Source organism: Danio rerio, chromosome 1 (assembly GCF_052040795.2).
Source record: "Danio rerio strain M-AB ecotype USA chromosome 1, GRCz13ab, whole genome shotgun sequence".
NCBI classification, from domain to species: Eukaryota; Metazoa; Chordata; class Actinopteri; order Cypriniformes; family Danionidae; genus Danio; species Danio rerio.
The window spans coordinates 23,997,945-24,020,249 of NC_141021.1; the positions used below are offsets into that span (position 1 = coordinate 23,997,945).

Consider the following 22,305-nt stretch of genomic DNA (forward strand, 5'->3'; position numbering starts at 1 on the left):
GTTTGTTTCTATGGCAACACTATCAACAGCTAAACGAATCTAGTCTCCACAGAAATCGGAGTTCCTCGATAAGTGGCCATAATGGGAGTGTTTTTTTTCCACTGCATAACCTGATGTGGTCATATCAAGTATATAGGTGAGGTCATCATAAAGGTCATAATTTTCATTGCATAATTTGGAACACAGGTGTCAAATACAGCTCCTGGAGGGCCACAACTCTGCACAGTTTAGTTCCAACCCTGCTTCAACACACACTTACCTGTAGGTTTCAAAGGCTGTTTCTAAACTCCAATAACGCTGAGAACAGGCCTGTACTCTTGTGAAGTCTTGAAAGGTCACTTAAGAAGAACCAACTCGGGAGACCGCAAGAACAAAGAACGCATCCTGTGAGAAATGAGATGCTGCATTCTTCCTGATGGTCACGTAACCATTGAAAATTACTTTCATTCAATGATTTACTGGTTTCACCCTTTTCAACATGTTTAACATGCACAAAAATATTACAAATATACTTTGCACAATACAAATAATCTGATTTTTATACAAATTTCAGCAAATAAACAACCTTACTGTGTTTATGCCTCTATTAAGATTTTCTTGTTAATGCATACTTTTACCGATCCAGAAAAAAAATCTCCTCTTTCTTGTATGTATGCATGCATGCGCATATATTTATATATATATATATATATATATATATATATATATATATATATATATATATATATATATATATATATATATATATATAAAGGATGTCCCGATACAACATTTTAACTTCCGATACGATACCGATATTGCAGCCATCCGTCCGATACGATACCGATATAAATCCGATATCAGAGCAAATTATGACTTTGTATTTTTATTTAAATTTTAATTATACTTTATTTTTACCTATTTTGTTGAGTCGAATGTATGAAAGGCTAGATCAAACAAGTCAGCAACACTAAGTATGAAAAAAACAACCAGTTCATTAACTATTGGTTGCATAAATTTGAACCTTTTACATAAGAATTTATAAAATGAATTAAAGAATAAATATTAAGACCCAGAAAAATATCTTAATTGAATAAACAAAAATACATTTTTAAAGTGCAAAATGCTAATTAAAGGTCACTTCAGTTATTTATTTTTACCATCAGCAAAGAGTAGAAACAGCTGACAGCAGGAACATAAGAAAAAAAATATTGTTTATTGAACAACTGTTAAAGGTTCAGTGTCCAAAATTTCAATTTCACACACAGCTTTTTGATAAATTTTTGATCCAGCTGAGCTGAAAAATAGCTTTCAAACTGGGCAGCAGAAATAAGTTATTGTTAAGTTAATAAAAATGTGCAGTACGGTTAGTACAAACATTTACATGATCAGAGCTATTTCATCTGTGTTTGTATCATAAGAAGATTAAGGCTGTATAAATGTTCCAAACATCATTAATTTTATAATATATATTGCACATATTATATTAAACATAAAAATACTTGCAGAGGCTAGATTGAATAAACTTATGGAATAAAATAGGAGATTGTGGTGAAGGAGGGACTCCAAAAAAAACAAAAATTTTCAAGAGGTAAGTGGGCTAGATATTCATACATGGTGCTGGTTATTGTGTTTAGCTGAGTAGTTTGCACCTGAGCCCAATTAAATGATTATCTGCTCGTGTCCATTAATAGACATTATGAGGGGAGGTACCGTCACCACTTGCCTTTCAAGTGGATGCTGCACATTTGTGGTATTTAAGGAAAATACTGCTCATTTCATAGTAAAGTGCTTTGGGTATATACTGTAGCAGTATAGTATAAATTCATTTGGCACTCGTGAAGCATATCCAGAGATGGATACTTTAAAATGAGCAAAGCTGCTTTTTTTTTTTTTTTTAAAGACATAATAAATAAGAGCTGTCATGAGGGTGTAAAAGTGACATTCAGATGTCCAAGAAAAAAACTAATTATAATATTCAAGTAAATATAATCAAACTCACTTTAAATAGACTGAGAATTTATGTTCTCCATCGGTTTGTCAAAAAACAAGAACATTTAAATCTAGTACCTGAGGATCTATTATTTCTTTTCAGCACCGATAATGCAATGTGTGCATCAACAATAGTCACATCACAGGATGGCCAATATTGATTAAGAATTAATCTTGACCTGGAGAAAGTTCCAAACACAATATGCGTGGAGTCATATCAGAGGTTAGCAATAATATAGTCATTAACATGCATTTAAGGACTGTGAGCATTTTCAAAATTTACTTATTACTTTATTATTGCTCATTCATTTTTCTTAGCTCCAGTGTAAACAAATGCTCACTTGTTTAAGCACAAGCCACTCCTCCATTGCATCTTTCCAAAAAAAATAATGGATTGTCCTAATTGAGCTATTCAAGCTCTAGTAAGACCATTCATGTCACCCTATTGACCTTATTCTAAAATGCGGTCTTAGAACTTCCGATTCTGTCACCTATGGGAGAAATGACTAGGAATAATAAACGGCAGAAAATGGCCAAACTACTTGCTCAACAAACAAATGTTTGCATGACTACACAGACCAAGTAGCATAATATAATAAGAAAATAATAAATTGCAACTTTAAGCAGCGTAACGAGCAGTTGTTAACGTCAAAAAAAATGAATGGAAGTGAATGAGACCGGAAGTCGCGAGACAAAGATTCAAATGGCAGCACCCACTCGACAGCTGAGAATAAGGTGAATACATCAATGAAAACCAAAATATTGCAATGTCCGACTTTACCAATACTAAAAGCAGCTCAACTAGCGCCAAACTATTATTTGTACTAGACTACATAATTGTTTGCTCACATAAGGGTTTGCCAATTTCATTCTCCTGTGTCTGCCCTTAAATCCAGGTGTAAACATATAAAACAGTCAAGTCAGACAAGTCACACTAAATGAGATCACCCTTCTGCCTTTATTTTGCACATACTTGCACCTTCAAGCTTAAATTTTACATTACATTTCTGCTAAACATTAGCCCCTCAAAAAAAAAAAAAATAAATAAAGTGCCCAAAGAAATTAGAACTAGAAGTGGTACATCAATCTAAAATAAAGTTTAGACATTAGAATAGTGGTGAATTTATACAAACTTTTAAATTAAATAAATAATAAATTAGAAAAATGACAGCGATTCACAGTCTGAAAGACAGGCAGGCAGGCAGTTTGTGTAGCATGTTTCAAGGCATGGTTAAGGATTGTGTGCTCTGTATAGAAGTGGTTGAAGGGTTTTGTGGAATTGTTCGTACAGTAGTTTGAGCTCGGATGTCTGGCTCCTCTCAGGCTTTGCAGAGAGCAACAGCAGAGAAACGCACCTCCCCTTTCTCTCGCTCCATAAACTCACGGCACACCCTTGCCGCATCCTAAAAGACACATGAATTCACTATTTCAGTCTCACAAAATGACTCCATGTTTTCAGATGCTCTAAATATACCGTTCTGACCAGCATGGCTGTTCATAAGAGAGAACATGCAACAGCTGCCATAAACATCAGTGACCAAGAAAGGAAAGAAAAAAAAAAAAGAAAAAAAAAAATTGCTCACCATGACAAAGCTGTCTGGTTTTGTAGGCCCATGACTCACAGGTCCATCAATTCTACCATCTGAGGTACAAAACACATGGTTTAAATTCACATATGTAAGAAAGTTTATCATTTAAAATGCAGGTCATTGGCACAATAGCACATACACTACATGTCATCCACTTACCCAGCTCATAAAGGCGACCGTTTACATTGACAAATGTAATAAAATGGAAATTGACTTTGTCTGCCTCTGGCTGTTGGAATAAGAGTTGGAGAACAAGAAAACGGTTTAATCTAAACAATTTAAGAAATTATTTAGTGTTGTGCATATGTCAGTCTGGCCTTACCCGACACTGACCCTCATCAGCAACAGCATCATGAGTTTCTTGGATAGCCTGAGTAAAAGCATTATCTTGAGTTAATTTGAAAACACAAAAATCAAGCCTGAATAAATTTGTTCTCTTTAAACACCATTCAAAGTGAAGCAGTACAATATTACCATCTACTGGTGGCTTAATAAAAAGGACAATTTAAAACTGGGCCTTAGTCGCATGAACTTTGCAGCAATTCTAAAATTTCAGTTTCTGGGTTAAAGGAGAAAAAAAAATGTGGGAAATCACATGCTTTGTGTGGCTTGACATTAATAAATACCTTATTTTGTTCAAGTTCTTTGGCTCGTTCTGCAGGAGACATCCCTGAGGTGGCTTCTAGAAACTTCTTTAGTGCAGAATTATTATCTGCAGACAGTAGGGAGGGGGGAGAAAAAGTAAAATAAAAAATAAAATGAATCATTACCCATTAAGCGGTTTTTGTTTTTAAAAGATGTCTAATAGACATCTGAACATGGTCATCTTGGCTAAAACAAGGCTAAATTTGGGCTGTCAGTGAACATCCAATTCCAAGAATTGCCCAACACAAGACTAGTCATCAAATAAACAGAAATGAATGACTACAAAGTCTGTCTAATCAGTCTATTTGATAACTAGTACAGTTTTGGGCTATCCTTGGATGTCTATTAGATTTTCACTGACAGCCCAAGTTTAGCCTTGTTGTAGCCAAGCTGTCTACATTTAGTTGTCTATTAAACACAAAATTGTTTGTTGGATAAGCAGCCGCTCACAAATTTAAACTGCCTACAAATATAAATATATATATATATATATATATATATATATATATATATATATATATATATATATATATATATATATATATATATATATATATATATATATATATATATATATATATATATATATAAATAAATATATATATATATAAATAAATATATATATATATAAATAAATATATATATAAATAAATATATATATATATAAATAAATATATATATAAATATATATATATATATATATATATATATATATATATATATAAATATATATATATATATATATATATATATATATATATATATATATATATATATATATAAATATATATATATAAATATATATATATAAATATATATATATATATATATATATATATATATATATATATATATATATATATATATATATATATATATATATATATATATATATATATATATATATATATATAAAATTTACATCCCTAGAGTAGTGCTCAGATTCTTGAGACCAATATCAGATTCTATTGTAAACGACCACAAACTGACCCATATGCATGCCCCCAAAAAATTTTTTTTTGAAAACCAAGGCAATTGAAGTCAGAGTTAGTTAGTTAAGTTAATTAAAAACAGAATTATGGAGTTGATTGATGAATTTTGATATAACGGTCGACTAATTCTCAGCTATCTGCCGACACTGCTCCAACAGACATTCTCTTTTCAAAGTACTTCAACTTGCACTAACCCTAACCTTATGGTATACTAATATTCTAAGAATAACTTAAACGTAGATGTAATGCAACCTATAAACAAAGAAAACTGGGTGTCATTTTATTTTTATGGTCTCTTTCACATTTCAGTTTAAACTAGTGAATCTTATTCACAATAATTTTGACTTCAGACTTAAGTTTCAATGAAAAACATCTGTTCTGAATCTGATAAAGTCAGAAGATCAGATTTGATGTGATTTATGCTGTTCATACAATAATAAAGCCTAATTTATGATCAATACAAGTGTACTCCATATTTCGTTTTCCACATCAATCAATAAATAAACACTCAAAAATCAAGGTCATCAGCTCTGTTCCTTAAACATATCCACTTACCAAAATCAATACTGTCCTGGTTGTTGGCCACAGCATGAACCAAGCCCACAGTTCCACAGGAGTTGACCACAGTTTGTTTCAGAAAATACACATCTTTACAGTCACCAACAGATTGTTTAGAACGGAAATCCTCATGCTAAAAAGAAAAAAATTTAATTAATTTAAAACCAACAATGAACAATAAGGTCCCATTCGTTAAACGAATGTTTGCTTAAAACTGAAAATGGTCCCTTACTCAACCTTCACTCATCTCAAACCAGTTTAAGATTCTTATTTGTTGGACAAGTTACTTTGAAATTCTGGAAAATCGCAACCACCGAGTTGCATGGTGATTGCTTTTCCTACCATGGAAGTCAATGGTTTCAGGTTTCTAACATTTTTCAAAATATCTTGTTCAAGTAAGTCATGGGGGGGGGGGGGGGGGGGGTTTAGCTAACATTCAAAAAAGGCTTTCTTAAACTTAAATGTTTACAAGTTTGCTGGCTCATTCAGCCTTTTTAAAATGGTAAACAAACACATTAAAGGCTTGCACATTTTTTAAAGAGTCTCGAACCCAAGGCTCAGCTTGAGCTCTAGGTTTGAACTTCCCTATGAATGCCTTTCTGTAAAGATAAAGACTGAGGAGAATAAGAAGATGGGGTGGTGGAAGCATGACAGAAATACTGCCACAAGGACAGTGAAGCAAAGGCTGCCGATTAGATGTGCACAATGATAATTATTGACATGGATGAAATGTTATTAGACTCCTCCTGAACCTACATTTAGAAAATTTATTTTCATTTTAACATTACTCAATACAACTTTGACTTTTTATGATGTATTCGTAAATATTGATCAACAAACCAGGAATTAAATGTATGGTTAAGGTTCACAATGAACAAAAAAAGTCATAACAAAATGCAATTATTAAGAATTTAAATCCAAGGTCATGCATTAATATTAAATAGATTTTACTGTGGGATCAACTAAAATCAATAAGTTAAGACACTCATTTTCAATACTTTTAGCGCACAATAAGAGTTACAGTTTTAATATTTGCTATAATGAAATTTTAGCAAAGGTTTAAAAATACTTTGGTTTACCACTTTAATGAAGTACATCACTTCAAGTGACCACGCCCTTGTCAACTGATGTGCTCATGTGCGTGCCAGCGTGCGTCGGTACGTACCTGTTGCGTTAAAGGGAAGAGCAGCATCATGGCACAGCAGGGTGAGGGCACTCCTGACAAAGATTCATCTTCTAGACCCAAAACATCGACAAAACGCCATTTCGAGCCCACACCCAGCTTGCTCAACACCTACACACAAATACAGGAGAAAACAAAACATCTAAATACCGTTATCTATGCAAAAAAGAAAAAAAAAAGTCTAATATACTCAGAGTAAAACATAACAGGGTAATTTCATTTTCGCCTGTGTATTATTAACAACTATAGATAAGCGATACATCTGAATAGAGGGATTATGCACGGACACTTTTATTTATTAACCATGCATGATACGTGTTATGGTGACGATGTGTATAAGTCCACGCCCTTTCGGTTTAGATTTAGGGCCAAAACAGTGTAGCCACGAACGCCACAGTCCTCTACAGACAGCCAGTCTTCCATCATCACATATGACTCAGCGAACGTACCTTATTCAGCATCTGAAAACAAACCAAGCGCACACAAACGACATGGTCATTACGAAGAAAGCGAAGCCACGTACGATACACAGTTCGGCCAGCGAGGAAAAAGTAACGAAATAGCTTCAGACCTCTGGGTTTATTTCCATCGGTTTCCACTCCATGGTTGCAGACGGTCGTGAACGTCACTCCTCAGAGATGTGAAAGGCGCCGCCCGAGAAACACAAACCAGACAGGAGGAGCACGAGGACCATATATGCGCCCGGTCATATTCCATTTACACAGACCGGAGGGGTGTCCGTTCACATACAAGAGCTCTTAATGTACTGCTGACATAAATATTCACTACGCAAGGGGAACTTTTTTGTGTATTTCGAGTGTCAGATATTGTTATCGCAACACGGAAGAGAGAGAAACGGAAAAAGTTGGTGTTTCCCAAAAATAGTTCGGTCCGCCACCGGACGGTTCTGGAAGCTACTATCTTGCTCTCTTCCAAAAAATCAATGTAATTTCAAAGTGCATTATTTTTATCAAGTACAAATGTTGTCTACTTGCATGTAATGAAACAAAGCTGCATAAATCACAGCTGAATAACTCAATTCAGCTCTGCTCATTTCTCTTAAAACTCATTTTGACCTTAGTGTTGGTTAATAGGTCTAGCTAATTTATGACACATTTTAAGCAATTGTTTTAAATGTTGGTTATATTTAAGATTTGTTTACTTTCTCCCATATTTCCGTGTGTCTGAAATGCACATATAGAAATGTGAGTTTCTAAGGACTATTAGTGGATGAATAATAGAAAAATTCTTTGGTTTGGCAGTCAGTCCTGTAGTCAACCTTAAAATTATTACTAAATTAATGTTTAGTTCAAGTTTATTTATTTATAAATATTTATTTAGTATTTAGTGAAATATAAAATATTCATTTTCTTTTCGGCTTAGTCTCTTTATTAATTAGGGGTTGCTACAGTGGAATGAACCGCCAACTTATGCAGCATATGTTATATGCAGCAGACGCCGTTCCAGCTGCAATCCAACACTGGGAAACACCATACATACTCATTTACACATATAGACTTTGGACAATTTAGCCAACCTAATTTACCTGTAGTCCATGTCTTTGGACCTGTGGGGGAAAACCAGAGCACCTCGAGAAATTCCACGCGATCCGGGAGAACAATAGCAACTGACCCAACTGAGACTCGAACCAGCAACCATCTTGCTGTGAGGCGACATCACTACCCACTGCACCACCGCACCACCCAGAGAAAATTATAAAAACATAAGAATAATAACAAGAGAAACAACAGATATAAATTTAAAAATAAAGCAATAATCAAAAACTATAATAATATTAATAGGCCAAACAGAAAAGTTACGTTTTTAAAAGTGATTAAAAAATATAGTTTATTCAAATCACCTATACCGTGTGTATTTGGACTGTGGGGGAAACCAGAGCACCCAAAGAAAACCCACACGAACACAGGAAGAACATGCAAACTCCACATAGAAATGCCAACTGAACCAGCCGGGGCTCGACACAGAGACCTTCTTGCTGTGAGGTGACAGTGCTAACCATTGAGCCACTGTTGCCCCAGGTAAGTCCTAACAATGCAGGATGATCAAGTACACACTCATGCAAAAACATTTTTTTGCATGTCAATCAAACCTTGATGCCTGCAAAAGGACACTGAAGTGTTTAGTCTAATCAGGTTTAAAAGATTGTTTAATTCAGCTAAATAATCATCTAAAGCTAAATTATCTAAAATTTGCTAAAATATGATTAAGCCACGAGCAATGCGGCGGTGCAGTGGGTAACATGATCACCTCACAGCAAGAAGGTCACTGATTTGAGCCTGATTCGAGATTCGAGTTGGCATTTCTGTGTGGAGTTTGCATTGCATCGGAGCACGCAGGGAGATCGTGTTCGCATAAGTTTCCTCCGGGTGCTCTGGTTTACCCCACAGTCTAAAGACGTGATACAGGTGAATTGGGTAGGTTAAATTGTTTTCAGCTTAGTCCTTTTATTAATCTGGGGTTGTCATAGCAGAATGAACCGATAACTTATCCAGCATACTGTATGTTTTATGCAGCGGATGGCCTTCCAGCTGCAGCCCATCACTGGGAAACCTCTTTTCACACTCATACAGTACGGACAGTTTAGCTTACCCAATTCACCTATACCACATGTCTTTGGACTGTGGGGGAAACTGGAGTAACAAGGGGAAACCCACGCGAACACGGAAGAACATGAAAACTCCACACGGAAATGGCAACTAACCCAGCCAGGGCTCGAACCAGCAACCTTCTTGCTGTGAGGCGAACATGCTAACATGCTACATTATTATTATTATTATTATTATTATTATTATTATTATTATTATTATTATTATTATTATGAACAACAGTCATTTGTGTATTCAAGCAATAAACCTTACAGGATTTTCAATGATAAAGACTGATTTCTATTCTTTTAAATTTACTTTTACTTGTTACATGTGTGTTTTTGAATCAGTTTTAATTGGTTTGGTCACAACAGCTTTAATCCTGACACCCTTTTTAATCATTGCATCCTTTTGTTTAATAACAGCGCTGTGGGAATTGTGTTTGGGCTTGAAATTTAATCAGAATGTATGCATCTGAGTGTGAATGATTAACAATGGGACATTTTCTGAATAAAACATTAGATTTATGTAACATGACACCCATCTTTGTGTGTTTGACATGTCTTAATATGTTGCTTTGCAAATAGGCTAGTTTTTCTCTTTGCCTTATTAAACAGTAAGAGCACCTGCTCAATCCGTTTGTTGACCTACAGGGTGGGGTACCATCTAAGGTTTCACAAACCATATTCTCCTCATGGCACAAGTTCCTGTTTATAAATTTGTTTTAAAAAGTTATCTGCACTTTATTATTTTTTATGCCTGGTGCCCTGAAGCAGTTCACTGATTTGATTTATGACAGAATTGTTGAAATCAAAAAGAAAGGAAAAAACACCACTACCCATAAACCACAGCGAGGGGGTTTCTAGGGTGTGGCTCAACAAATCGTAGTCAAGTTTAATCCTCCTACTAGCGAATTTCACTCCTCATTTCTGCTGCTTGCTCGCTTTGTCCTGTTGCTCATCCGAACTTAGAAAGTCTTCTCCCGGTAAGTGCATGAAAATACACATTTAGCCTAAATACCATTACTATAACTTTCCTACTCATATTCTATAAAGCAACCAGGTAATATGCTACCTGTCTGAGAACTCAAATTATTTAAATGTTTCAAATTATTATTTTTTTATTATTGACACTTTGTTTATTCAACGTTGTATCTTTGTATATTGTGTAGTATGAATAACTCGACTATAATGTTACTAAGGTATCGTTTTTTTTGTCGCTTTTTTCAGCTTCGAACTCTTTGAAGTAGCCTATAGTCCACGAATCTCAAAGATGGTAAGTTTATCTAACATCTTGTGTAACACGCATTAACATTGCGAACGCATTTATTTATGCATCTTATAAATCTTCTCTGAGAATAATCCTCCTAAAAGGTACTTATTCCACAGTTCATGTGTCGACGCCCATTGCTGCCTAAAACTGTTAAAGTGATGTCCGTACTTCTGTCAAACGCATACTACAAAACAAAACGACGCTTTATTAACGTGTATAACCATAAGAGACACATTTGAGGAGAGTTTTACTTTAGGAAAAGATATCGACTAAAATTAGCCTATTTCAGAGCGAGTGTAAGTTTTCACAAACAAGCGCAAATGTTTAGGAAGATCAAAAGTGTTGTAAAAGAGAGCACGACGATGACTCATTGATGTGGGCTAAACTATCCAAAGGGTGTTCCTCCTGTCTGCTTCAGTTCTCTCCTCTCTGTTCTGTTCCTCTAATTCACTCATACACAACGCAGTCAAAGTAAATTAATGGACAGTTTCCGACAACGTGGCGACTAATATAAGACAAATGATGGGCTTGACTACAAATAAGGATGTGCATACTGGAAAATCTGAACAGTCTAAAACATACTATCAATGTGTATTTTATACTGTAGATCCCGTACAGTGAAAGTTCGAATGTAAAGTTGTTTTGATCTGTTAAACCAGGTAGATTAGAAACCAACCAAAATCGTTGCTCTAGGTAAATTTAAAATGGCTCTCATTTCCATTTATTTGAATATGTCACAAATGTTTGCACACTGATGTATGAAAAGCTGTAATGACTCCAACTGGCAGATCACAGTCGCCAGTACTGCAACAAAACACAAACAAACAAACCAAAAAAGAAAAACTAGGAAGTAATTGAGTTGACCTGTTTTGTTAAACTTGTTCAAAGACATTCAGTGACATTTGGTGCTTTTATTTTGTCATAGTTTTTAATGATTTACCATTCACTTCAATGAATGGAAGCAACAGAGTAGTTTCAACCAACTCCATCTGTTGAATTGTCAGTGACCACAAAAAACATATTTAAAAAATGTGTTCTAGTTTTTTAAACACAGGAGCCTTTGGGAAATTAAATGTAAATAAATAAAGTAAAGGTCTAAAAATCAGTTTTTACAATGGTTGTGAAATGGAAAGTACTGTATTGGCAAGTAACAGTCTGCAAATTCAAACTCGCTATTATTCATTCTTGTAATCACATGTGATATTGTTGAATGTTTTTAAAATAAATACTAACTTAATAATATTGTCAAATCTCTGGAAGTGTTGGAAAGTAGGAACATGGTAATGTGGCATTTAAAATATACTTTTTTTGTTGTTGCTCAGAATATATTTATTTGATCTATCATCTCGTGTCTCCAGAATCAGTGAATTCTGCCCGTTTTGCACAGATTCAATCTAAAGTGCAAGGTGTTGCCATGATATGTCAGTAGGAATTTTTTTTCTGTTTGCAGTATGATTTTAAATGGATGTTTGCAGATTCTTGGATAACCATTGCATTCAGGCCTGAATTATCCAACACATTCCTGTGGCTGAGAGATTAACATGCTCGGGACGAACAATGAATGTCTTTTCTAAAACAAAATGACATTTAGTTTATCATATTAAAAAAGCTGTGAGTAGTAATTGGAAAGTGTCTTAGACAGCAGCTGATTTAGGTTATTTAAACACGATAGACATGTTCACCTTGCTTATTGGACAATCCCCGAGGACTTGACAGCATTTAGTTGCTGCATTGGGATAATTTCTTTCTTAAATTTCTTACTTAAATTTAATTATTTTCTTATGTGTTTTGCCTATTCGTTTATACAAAATAAAGAATTTAAGTCTAAAAATGTTGCAAACATTTGCATAGGTGACTGATGTTTTCAGTCTGTAACTATCTTTACAACAAAAACAACAGTAGTGGATTGGATGTGTGCAGTGACAATGTTAAAAGTGACATTGCCTTCTGCTGGCATGATAATACTGGATTTTTTAATTTTTGTAAATAATTAAGTTAATCAAGTTTGTAATAAGTTTTGTAAATGTAGGGGGGGAAATCATTGTTTAATACACTAGTCATGTGTATATTTAAAAAATATACAAAAGTGTGCATTTTTTAAATGTATGTCTTCTTTAAATAATATATATTGTTGCCATGTAAACGTTCCATTTGTGTGTGCGCTCCTTGTTGAAGGCTTTTGTTAGCACTGTGGTTGTCACCCGTGGGACTGAGATCAGAAAAACAAGCGTGGCCTTCTTCATGCTTTTGTCTTTTCTTACTCCTTCGATCCACATACAGGCATCATTGGAGTGTTGTCTGCTTTCACATTTACTTCAATGTATAAATGAATAAAAAAGGTGCATGATTTCAGCTAAGGGTTGCATGATATCTCCATGATCTTGACTGTATTCCTGCAAGATCTTTGCATCAGTCACACCCACTGGTGATTTGAGGATCAGGAATCTTGCATAACTTCCTGAATTTTGAGTGGACGATATCATCTGTTTTTTGGACACAATCGTGAACGCTGAATGTATACAATCTTGTGAGGCCTCCCACACATGCTGACTTGAAGTCTTGTGGTAGTCACTCAGAGTTTCCATGTGGAAAACTACTGCATGTAGAAGTTAAATGCACAGATTCTTAAAGAGACAGACCCTTTGGCTGCTGAGGAAATCCGGGTGTGGTTGTGATTCATAGATGTTTGACTAAAGTTCCTGATGTTAAATATGTGTGTATTACACAAAAGAGAACATGAAACTAACGTTTATTTCTTAATATTTTAGGCTGGCAGAGGAACAGTGAAGCCCCAAAGTGGATTCAATGCTAACAGCGATGCTGAGGTTCTCTATAAGGCCATGAAAGGACTTGGTGAGTTTGACAGAAAATAACCAGATTTGATTGGGTTAAGAGTACTTATTATTTAGAGTGAATTTTCTACATGATGGTATTATACATTTCTATAAGTAGGGCATTTCAATAAAGTTCGCATCAAAAAAGCATTTTTTGATTATTAAAAAAAGATATTTGAGAAGTATCTGAATCTCCTGCTCTGCATCATATTACCCTCATAATAGCTGTCATTGTTTAATGTGCATTATCATATGCACTGAGAAATTATTCTAACGCTGTGGCAGTATCTTTTAAAAGTCCCCGTTTCTATCTAAAAGTTCAATATTGGTATTTTATTAATACCTAAAGGCTGCTTTTATATTTACAACAATTGCTACAACATGTTGATGGATTGGAGTATGAAACTAAGGTCCATGAGGACAATCAGGGTTCAATAGCATTAGCAAAAATCTTGTATACAGACAAAGGTGCAAACATGTGGACATTAAATACCATTTTCTGAGATCCCAGTTAAACAAGGGCAATCTTGAATGCTTGTTCGTCTGACAACATGATTGCAGATGTGTTGACGAAACCAACAACAAAATTTAAGTTAATGAAATTTAACATATTTTTTTAGTGTAAGAACTCTGTGAGAAAAAAAGTGAGAGCAAGTGGGGATGTTGAATGTTAATGTATATGCTCCTTAATTTCATCTGTATTAATTTTGTTTTTGTTTTGTTATGATTGCCAATCATGTTGCATTTAATCCGTGAATACATGTGCTTCTGTTTAAATAAAATGCTTATGCCAGTCGTTGAGACTGCAGTAGGAACAGTGCAAGTTCATAGTCATGTGTGTCATTCTTCACGCTAAGAACGCTGAGCAGAAAAAACTGTGTTAATAGCCCCCTAATAATCTACCACCCCATGACAGTTTTTGTACATTTTGTTTGAGTGTATATAAAACAATTTTGTACCAAAATTCAGATTTTTATTTTCCCCAATTTAATAAAGTACACTTATTAAAATATTAGCAGTTGATACATTCAGTATCACATTCAAAATGTTTATATGAAATAAACCTGTTCCCAAGCAGGTTTAAACTTGCAGACCTGCTGCCATGACAACAACACCTGAATGAGTTTCATAGAAACTACCTTGGATTGTGTCAAATTGTCAATAATAAAATCCAGTAATCCAGGTATGGAGAATAGGCATGGGCCGGTATAAAATTCTGACGGTATGATAACCTTGGGTAAAAAAATCACAGTTTCACTGTTTGACGGTTTGTGATTACTGCTCTAAAATATATTCTTTTAAATGTCTGCGTAAAAAACTAAAACTTTTCCCCTTAGTACACAGTAGATTTTATTTTAAGAAACATTTAAAATATTTTGAAGCAGTAAACATGTCAGACAAAGTAATTCAAATAAATCATTGACTTCTGCTTTCTTCATTAGGTTCCCAAACACAAATTTCTTAACTTAAAATGGCATTTTTGGATCTCTTTTCTGCTGGTGATACTGTTGTCCTAAAAGAAAAAAAGGGAAAAACATAAACAAAAAATCTTGCATACATTAAAGAAATGGTATTGCAGAAAATTTTGGCAGTTTTAAAACCTAAACTTTTCGAAACCACGGTATATCTTGAAAACGGTTCATCCCATGCCTAATAGTGAACAGACCCTTGTAGAATAAAAATGGTAAAAAAGATAAATTATATTATTATATTTTTATGTAATAAATGTGTGAATATTTGTTTTTATTAATTTGGATCTTGTATGGTTGCATTTGTACTCAGACATTAATTAGTAAATCTTGTTTCTTAAAGCAATAGTTCACACACAAAATAAAAAATTACTCCATAATTTACTCACCCTTGAGCCATCCTTTGTGTATATGACTTTATTCTGTCAAATGAACACAATCTGAGTGTGTGCATGCTTATTTATTTATTTTTATTATTATAATTTATTTTATTTATTTATTTTTTTAAACCAGGCACGGATGAGGATTCTATTCTCCAGCTTCTCACCAAACGCAGTAATGGCCAACGTCAAGAAATCAAAGCTGCGTACAAAACCCTGCATGGAAAGGTAACATTGACTTAAATGATTTCTTCAGTCATTTTAATTGAATTTATACAAAATGCATAACATAATAAAAACATTTATGCTTCTATTTCTGTTTAGGATTTGGTGAATGATTTAAAGTCAGAGCTGGGAGGGAAGTTTGAGGATCTTATAGTTGCTCTGATGACTCCTCCCATCATCTATGAGGTCACATGTCTGAGAAATGCCATCAAGGTACATGATCGTGCTGTAAATCATTAAGTGCTAATATTCATAAATGAAATGCACTTGAAATGTCATTGTTTTATAGATAGTCAATTATATCTGTAGCACTGCTTTTGTTTTCACAGGGAGCAGGCACAGATGAGAAAGTGCTGATTGAGATCTTGGCATCTCGCTCTCCTAATGAAGTCAATGAGATCAAAAGTTCATACAAGCGAGGTAAATATCGAATTTCGAATATCCACACATTTGTTTATTTCATTTATTTAAATGTTTATTTATTTAATTAAGTTGTGGCTTGATCTATGCTAGTTTATCGAATGTTACTCACTCGATGTTGATGATCGGTTTGTATTGCAGAGCATGATAAGGACCTGGAGGAGGATGTGACTGGTGATACCGGGGGACATTTCGAAAGAATGCTTGTTGTTTTGCTACAGGTAAAATGGAAGAAAGAAAAAAAAAAGTCCACAATAATTTGTGTATGTGAATAAATGGAAATGGAGGGATTTTTTTTTATTTAAGGTAAAATTACCAAATGTTATTGAGATTATATTTTGTCTTTGTAAAAGGATGTTATTTGATTTATCCATAGGCCAGTAGACAGCAAGGAATTCAAGAGAGCCTTATCCAAAGTGATGCTCAGGTAAGATTACATTTATCCATTTCTCAGTGAATATTGGTCATATATTTTGGTGCATTTTAACAGAACCGATTTATTTAATGGATATATTTCTTAAAATAATATTTTAGTCATCAGACATCCTAAGAAATTGAAATATAAGACATTTAAATTTAAGCAAAAATGTACTAATGTTACATTACAAATGTTATGGACTGTTATCATATCTTTTGTTACATCAGCTCCAGATTTGGCTTGACTATGATATTATTCATATAATTAAAGCAGTTACATTTTAGAAACCATTCAAAAGAAAATCTATTAAAAAATGTTGTATTTATAATTTAAAAATATTATTTATAATTATTTTACTGTATTTTTAATCAAATAAATTTGCAGCATAATACAGTTAAACCATGGAGTTGATAATATTTTAACAATAAATATTATTTATTTTACTGTCATTAACGACGAAAATAAAAGTATAATGGAAAAAGTTTATGATTTGAGAGAAGAAAAAAAAAACTCATGTAACATATTTAGATTAGAATGTTGCAGGCAAAAATGCTGCCATCTAGCGCTTATATTGTGAAATATCAGTTTGTCAATAGGCGTCTGTGTTTGCTTTAGGCTCTGTTTGCTGCGGGAGAACAGAAGTATGGAACTGATGAAGGCCAGTTCATCACTATACTGGGAAACCGTAGTAATGCTCACCTCAGGAGAGGTTAGTTCAGCCCATACATGCAGTTGTTGTTTTGATGTATATATATTTGTATAAATTATTCCTAATGTTATTTTTGTTAAATGTATTTCTTCAGTGTTTGAGGAGTATAGAAAGCTGTCAGGGTTTGAGATTGAGGAAAGCATCCAGAGAGAGACCTCAGGAAGCCTCCAAGAAATACTGCTGGCTGTGGGTAAGTTATAAACACAGTTTTGTTTTTATTTTCATATCCAAATCCTATTTAGGGAAATTGTTGCTTAAAGAATCAACCATGTGCAGCGCTGTGTTTTATTCAATGTGTCTTGTGTTTTGTTTCCTAACACACTTTTTCCTTTTCAGTGAAGTGTGCCCGCAGTGTACCAGGTTATTTTGCTGACAGCCTTTACGCTGCCATGAAGGTGAGTTTGTTTCATTGTTTGAGTAAACCAACTAAAATATATTTATCTCCCAGTTTACAACATTTTTTCAGTGAAAATTATATCTTGAGATATTATATAAATAAAAGACTGCTTATTAAAAAAAATACTAATCAAAAGTTCTGCATGATATAGGTTTCTTTATTACTTTTTATTTTAGTAGGATTCATATAAATGGATATTTCAGCCAAAATACAAATCCTGTCATAAAATTCATAACTTTAGCTTAAAGTCATTTAGATCAATAGAAAAAAAGAAATTACTGTTTTCAAATTAAGTCTATTCGTTTACCCAAACCTCTGATGCTTCAAAATATTTGTAAAGGCATGAAAAGGTAAATCAGTGTTTCCATTTTATTAAGGGGAATAGGAAACTGTTCCAGCATCTAGATGAAAATCAGAAGAAAAAATTCTGAACCAAGTGAACGTATAAATCCCACTTTTAGGCATGGTGTTGTCCTTTTGTGTGACCTGTGACATTATCACAATATAAGTTCAGCCAAATTCTGTTTGAACTACAGTAGGCTATGTGCATTGGATCAGTGCCTAAGCCTCTGACAGCTACATCACAGACACACAAACACATTTTGAGTGGCATCATTTCATGTGGCAACAATCAAACAACACATAGAATTGATTTAGTATTTATTTCCAAACATTTAGTTTCATTTTTGTCTGGACTAAACATGACAGAACAGTGTGCTCTGAATTTTTATTATTTTTGGCTACTTTATACATTTATACATGATGTTTAATGGCCTATTTGATTGGAAGTGAGAATACAGAACAAAAAGCAGCTCAATTTTACTGTGTAGAACTCTGACGAATAAATTCAAGGGAATTATGTTTTTGTGTTGGTATGTAAATATTGTACAGATTACTACTATTTCAAGAGTTCACACTTAGATATTGCTTGATTATAATAGCAGGTTTAGCATGCTGTCCCAAGAGAGAACCCTGAGCTTGGAGATAAAAGGGTAAATGCCGAAGCATGCTAATAGGACTTTTAATTTGCCAGTAACCTGGGTTAATCGTTTCCAGGGATTTGTATGACTTTGCAATGCGTTTAAGGTCTGTTTTCTTTCAAAATCAGTAAGCCTACAAAGCAGATTAATTGAACAAATACAGTACGTAAATCATATTTGATCAATATAGTTTAGCATGGTTCTTTTGCTATTGTTTGAAGTAAATTTAACAGTTTTATTTCGATAAAATTTACAGTCTTGTATCAAATATAATGCAGCAGACTTTATAAGTTTAAAATGTAAACGCTTAAAATCAAACATTAATGAAGAGTTTAAGTGTTAAGTGTGTATATTTTCAAAAAAAAACAACAACACAAAAAATGTGACAAACTACGGCAAATTTTGAGAAAAGACGCAGCAAATTCAGTTACTTTAGGCTGCAATACATCAGAAAAGGTGTAAACATTGGGGGAATCACTGTAAAACCATATTTCTGTCCATTTGGTCTGTGATTGTCTGGTTTGAAGCTCTGAAAAGGAGGCCAAGAGCACCAGCTCAATTGTATTTATTTTTGTAACTGTAATTGTATTTTTGTAACACAAAAACCAGCACATTTTAGCTCAAACTTGAACAATAGCATTTCAAAAAGCTATTTTGTAAAATTGTGTATATTGTTTTGTAAAGTATACATTTTCTAGCATACTACAAAATGTTTATTTAAAAGAGAGGTCTGTGAGGGGGGTATTTTTGAAAACCATTTCAAAGAAAATATACTTTAAATGTTATATTTAATAACTTGAATTTATTATTTCTTAATATCACTATCATATTTAAAGCAACAAAGACAAAAACAGCACATTTTAGCTCATACTTAAAGTGGTTATTTTAAAAAGCTACAAAAATGATCTTTTGGGTATTTCATGCAGTAATTGTATCTTCATCCTGTAGGGGGCAGGCACTGACGATCAGACACTGATCAGGATCATGGTGACACGCAGCGAGGTGGACTTGCTGGACATTCGTGCTGAATTCCGCAAGCGTTTTGCAACCTCCCTGCACAAAATGATTCAGGTATCCTCATACACAGACAATACATAAACACTAATTTGCCATTTTTTGGATCACTCTGCTCAGTCTCTGCTCTTCGTGTTCCTGCAGAGTGACACTTCAGGAGACTACCGTAAAACCCTGCTGCTGCTGTGTGGCGGTGATGATGCATAAACCATGTCTTCCTCTCTGCCCAGCTCTGATCCCAGGATTTCGCTCTCATCTGTGGGTCAGTGGGATGAGGAACCAGTCCACCTCTATACCCGACTGAGTATAAATGACAAAAACATAACATTTCACATCAGTAGAAGGATCTCTTGACTCACTGTGAAGATGCACTGCATAGCACAGATTTACTTAATTCAAGTAAGCAATAAGCGAATTTTGTCTTTCACATTTCACATGATGTGTAATAGATTAAGAGTGAAATCTGTAAACTACACAAGTAACATTCACTTTATGCTACAAGTTTGAAAGATAATAACTTTTTTTCGGCTTGACCTATGAAATCTATTACTGAAAAAAAAAGATGAATTTGGCCTTATGAAGTTTATGAACCTCTATTAACTCAGCGCTTGATAAAGAAAAGCAAAGACTCCTTGTACTTGATGAAGCAATGTTTTATATGTATTCAGCTATTTTTCACTTATTTATTGTTTGTATGCTCACTAACTGCAAAGCATAACAATATTACAATCAAAAATATAATTAGCTTCTGTTTATTTCACTGTATCTTTAACTGCTTGTAGGTTTTAATGTGTGTGCTAGTTAAAGGAATGGTTCACTATACTTATATCAGTGGTTTGGAGAACGAAATGTCATTTCATTGATTTCCTACTTCAGGTTTAAAACATGGTGCCAGTCATTGGCTATGTAAGCGATACTCAGTTAAAAGCTGAATATAACGGTGCTACTAAAAAAAAAAGGTTTAACATTTCATTGATTTTATGTTATCAATAAACCCTCATGAAATAAAGGCAAACGGTCTCCTGTGTGACCAATCATATCGTGACCTGAGCTGTTTTGTCTGTCTTTAGTCAGAGAAATTGCACATTATCAACTGCTGACGGATGTGATGTAATGCTTATTGTATAGAGCAGGAAAAACTAAAAGCTGACTACATGAAGCAATGTGCAAAACAAAGTGGATATCAAAAGATGATGTTCAGCTGTATTTTTATATAAAAAAGAATGAATTCAGCATTTTTAAAATGATTCTAATTTCAAATAGTATAAAGGGTGTTATTTGAATGTGTATATTGCTTTGTCACATTGAATAATTTGTGGCATTGAAATGAGGAAAACACTTCACTGCATATTTCATGATTCTATTGCACCACATGGAGGCGCTGTAGTCAAACAATACTGTGACTTTATATACTCACCGGCCACTTTATTAGGTACACCTGTCTAACTGCTTTTTTAAAGTAAATTTCTAATTAGCCAATCACGTGGCAGCAACTCGATGCATTTAGGCATGTAGACATGGTCAAGATAATCTGCTGCAGTTCAAACCGAGCACCAGAGTGGGGAAGAAAGGTGATTTAAGTGACTTTGAACATGGCATGGTTGTTGGTGCCAGACGGGCTGGTGTATTTCAGAAACTGCTGATCTACTGGGATTTTCACACACAACTATCCTTAGGGTTTACAGAGAATAGCCTGAAATAGAGAAAACATCCAGTGAGCAGCAGTTCTGTGGGCGCAAATGCCTTGTTGATGTCAGAGGAGAATAGGCAGACTGCTTCTAGCCGATAGAAAGGCAACAGTAATTCAATCAACCACTTGTTAGCGAGTTATGCAGAAGAGCATCTCTGAACACACAACACATCCAAACTTCAGGTCTTCTACGGCAGCAGAAGACCACACCAGGTGCTACTCCTGTCAGCTCTGAACAGGAAACTGAAGCTACAATTCACACAGACTCACCAAGACTGGACAATAGAAGATTGAAAAATGTTGCCTGTTCTGATGAATCTCGATTTCTGCTGTGACATTCAGATGGTAGGGTCTGAAAATGAAAAGCATGGTTCGGGCTGGTGGAGTAATGGTGTGAGGGATATTTCCTTGTCACACTTGGCGCCCATTAGTGCGAATTCAGCATCATGTCAACACCACAGCCTACCTGAGTATTGTTGTTGACCATTTCCATTTTTTATGACCACAGTGTACACATCTTCTGATGACTACTTCCAGCAGGTTAACGTGCCATTGTCATAGTGCGAATCATCACAGACTGGTTTCTTGAAAATGACAATGAGTTCACTGTACTCAAATGGCCTCCACAGTCATAAGATTTTAATAGAGAACTTTCAGGATGTGGTGGAACGTTTGATTCTCATCATGGATCTGCAGCAACTGTGTGATGCTATCATGTCAATATTGACCAAAATCTTTGAGGAGTATTTCCAGTACCTTGCTGAATCTATGCCATGAAGGATTAAGGCAGTTCTGAAGGCAAAAGAGGGTCCAACCCGGTGTTAGTAAGGTGTACCTAATAAAGTGGCCAGTAAGTGTAGGTAGTTGATTGTATTTACATCATCAAAAAAATGAAAACAGTTGTAACATTGAGCTTGATGTTGTGCAAGTTTACAATAGTGATTAGGATCTTT

At 34.3% G+C, this 22,305-nt stretch overlaps 2 protein-coding genes and 1 long non-coding RNA gene across 4 annotated transcripts in view; 1 reads left to right on the plus strand and 2 right to left on the minus strand.

Moving 5' to 3' along the window:
- Positions 1–2,910: 2,910 nt before the first annotated feature.
- On the minus strand, positions 2,911–7,603 carry uchl1 (ubiquitin carboxyl-terminal esterase L1 (ubiquitin thiolesterase)). 2 transcript variants are annotated; one of them, NM_201477.1, is given in 9 exon segments: positions 2,911–3,374; positions 3,555–3,613; positions 3,720–3,789; positions 3,883–3,930; positions 4,187–4,272; positions 5,753–5,888; positions 6,921–7,049; positions 7,388–7,399; positions 7,510–7,603. In NM_201477.1, coding segments are annotated over 9 exon segments (657 nt in total). In that variant the 5' UTR covers positions 7,543–7,603; the 3' UTR covers positions 2,911–3,290.
- A 2,859-nt stretch (positions 7,604–10,462) lies between these two features.
- anxa5b (annexin A5b) lies at positions 10,463–20,671 on the plus strand. Its single transcript, NM_181757.2, is given in 13 exon segments — positions 10,463–10,529; positions 10,774–10,819; positions 13,585–13,669; positions 15,633–15,727; positions 15,824–15,937; positions 16,054–16,144; positions 16,286–16,365; positions 16,521–16,571; positions 17,178–17,271; positions 17,366–17,461; positions 17,608–17,666; positions 19,597–19,719; positions 19,807–20,671. Coding segments are annotated over 12 exon segments (954 nt in total). The 5' UTR covers positions 10,463–10,529; positions 10,774–10,816; the 3' UTR covers positions 19,870–20,671.
- The window catches only part of LOC147846818 (uncharacterized), a 28,837-nt gene continuing 25,962 nt past the window's right edge, over positions 19,431–22,305 (minus strand). Inside the window, exon 3 of the long non-coding RNA XR_015476564.1 lies at positions 19,431–19,962. This is a non-coding gene — a long non-coding RNA (uncharacterized LOC147846818). The remainder of the gene's footprint in view (positions 19,963–22,305) is intronic.

What these genes read in the sequence shown, in the direction of transcription:
- uchl1 (XM_087235218.1), bottom strand. Translation starts at nt 6,950, where the DNA reads ATGATGCTGCTCTTCCCTTTAACGCAACAG. An exon ending in CTGATGAGGGTCAGTGTCGG is followed by an intron (nt 3,790 to 3,882) that starts GTAAGGCCAGAC and finishes TTATTCCAACAG; the next exon opens with CCAGAGGCAGACAAAGTCAA. An exon ending in AACCAGACAGCTTTGTCATG is followed by an intron (nt 3,375 to 3,554) that starts GTGAGCAATTTT and finishes TGTGTCTTTTAG; the next exon opens with GATGCGGCAAGGGTGTGCCG.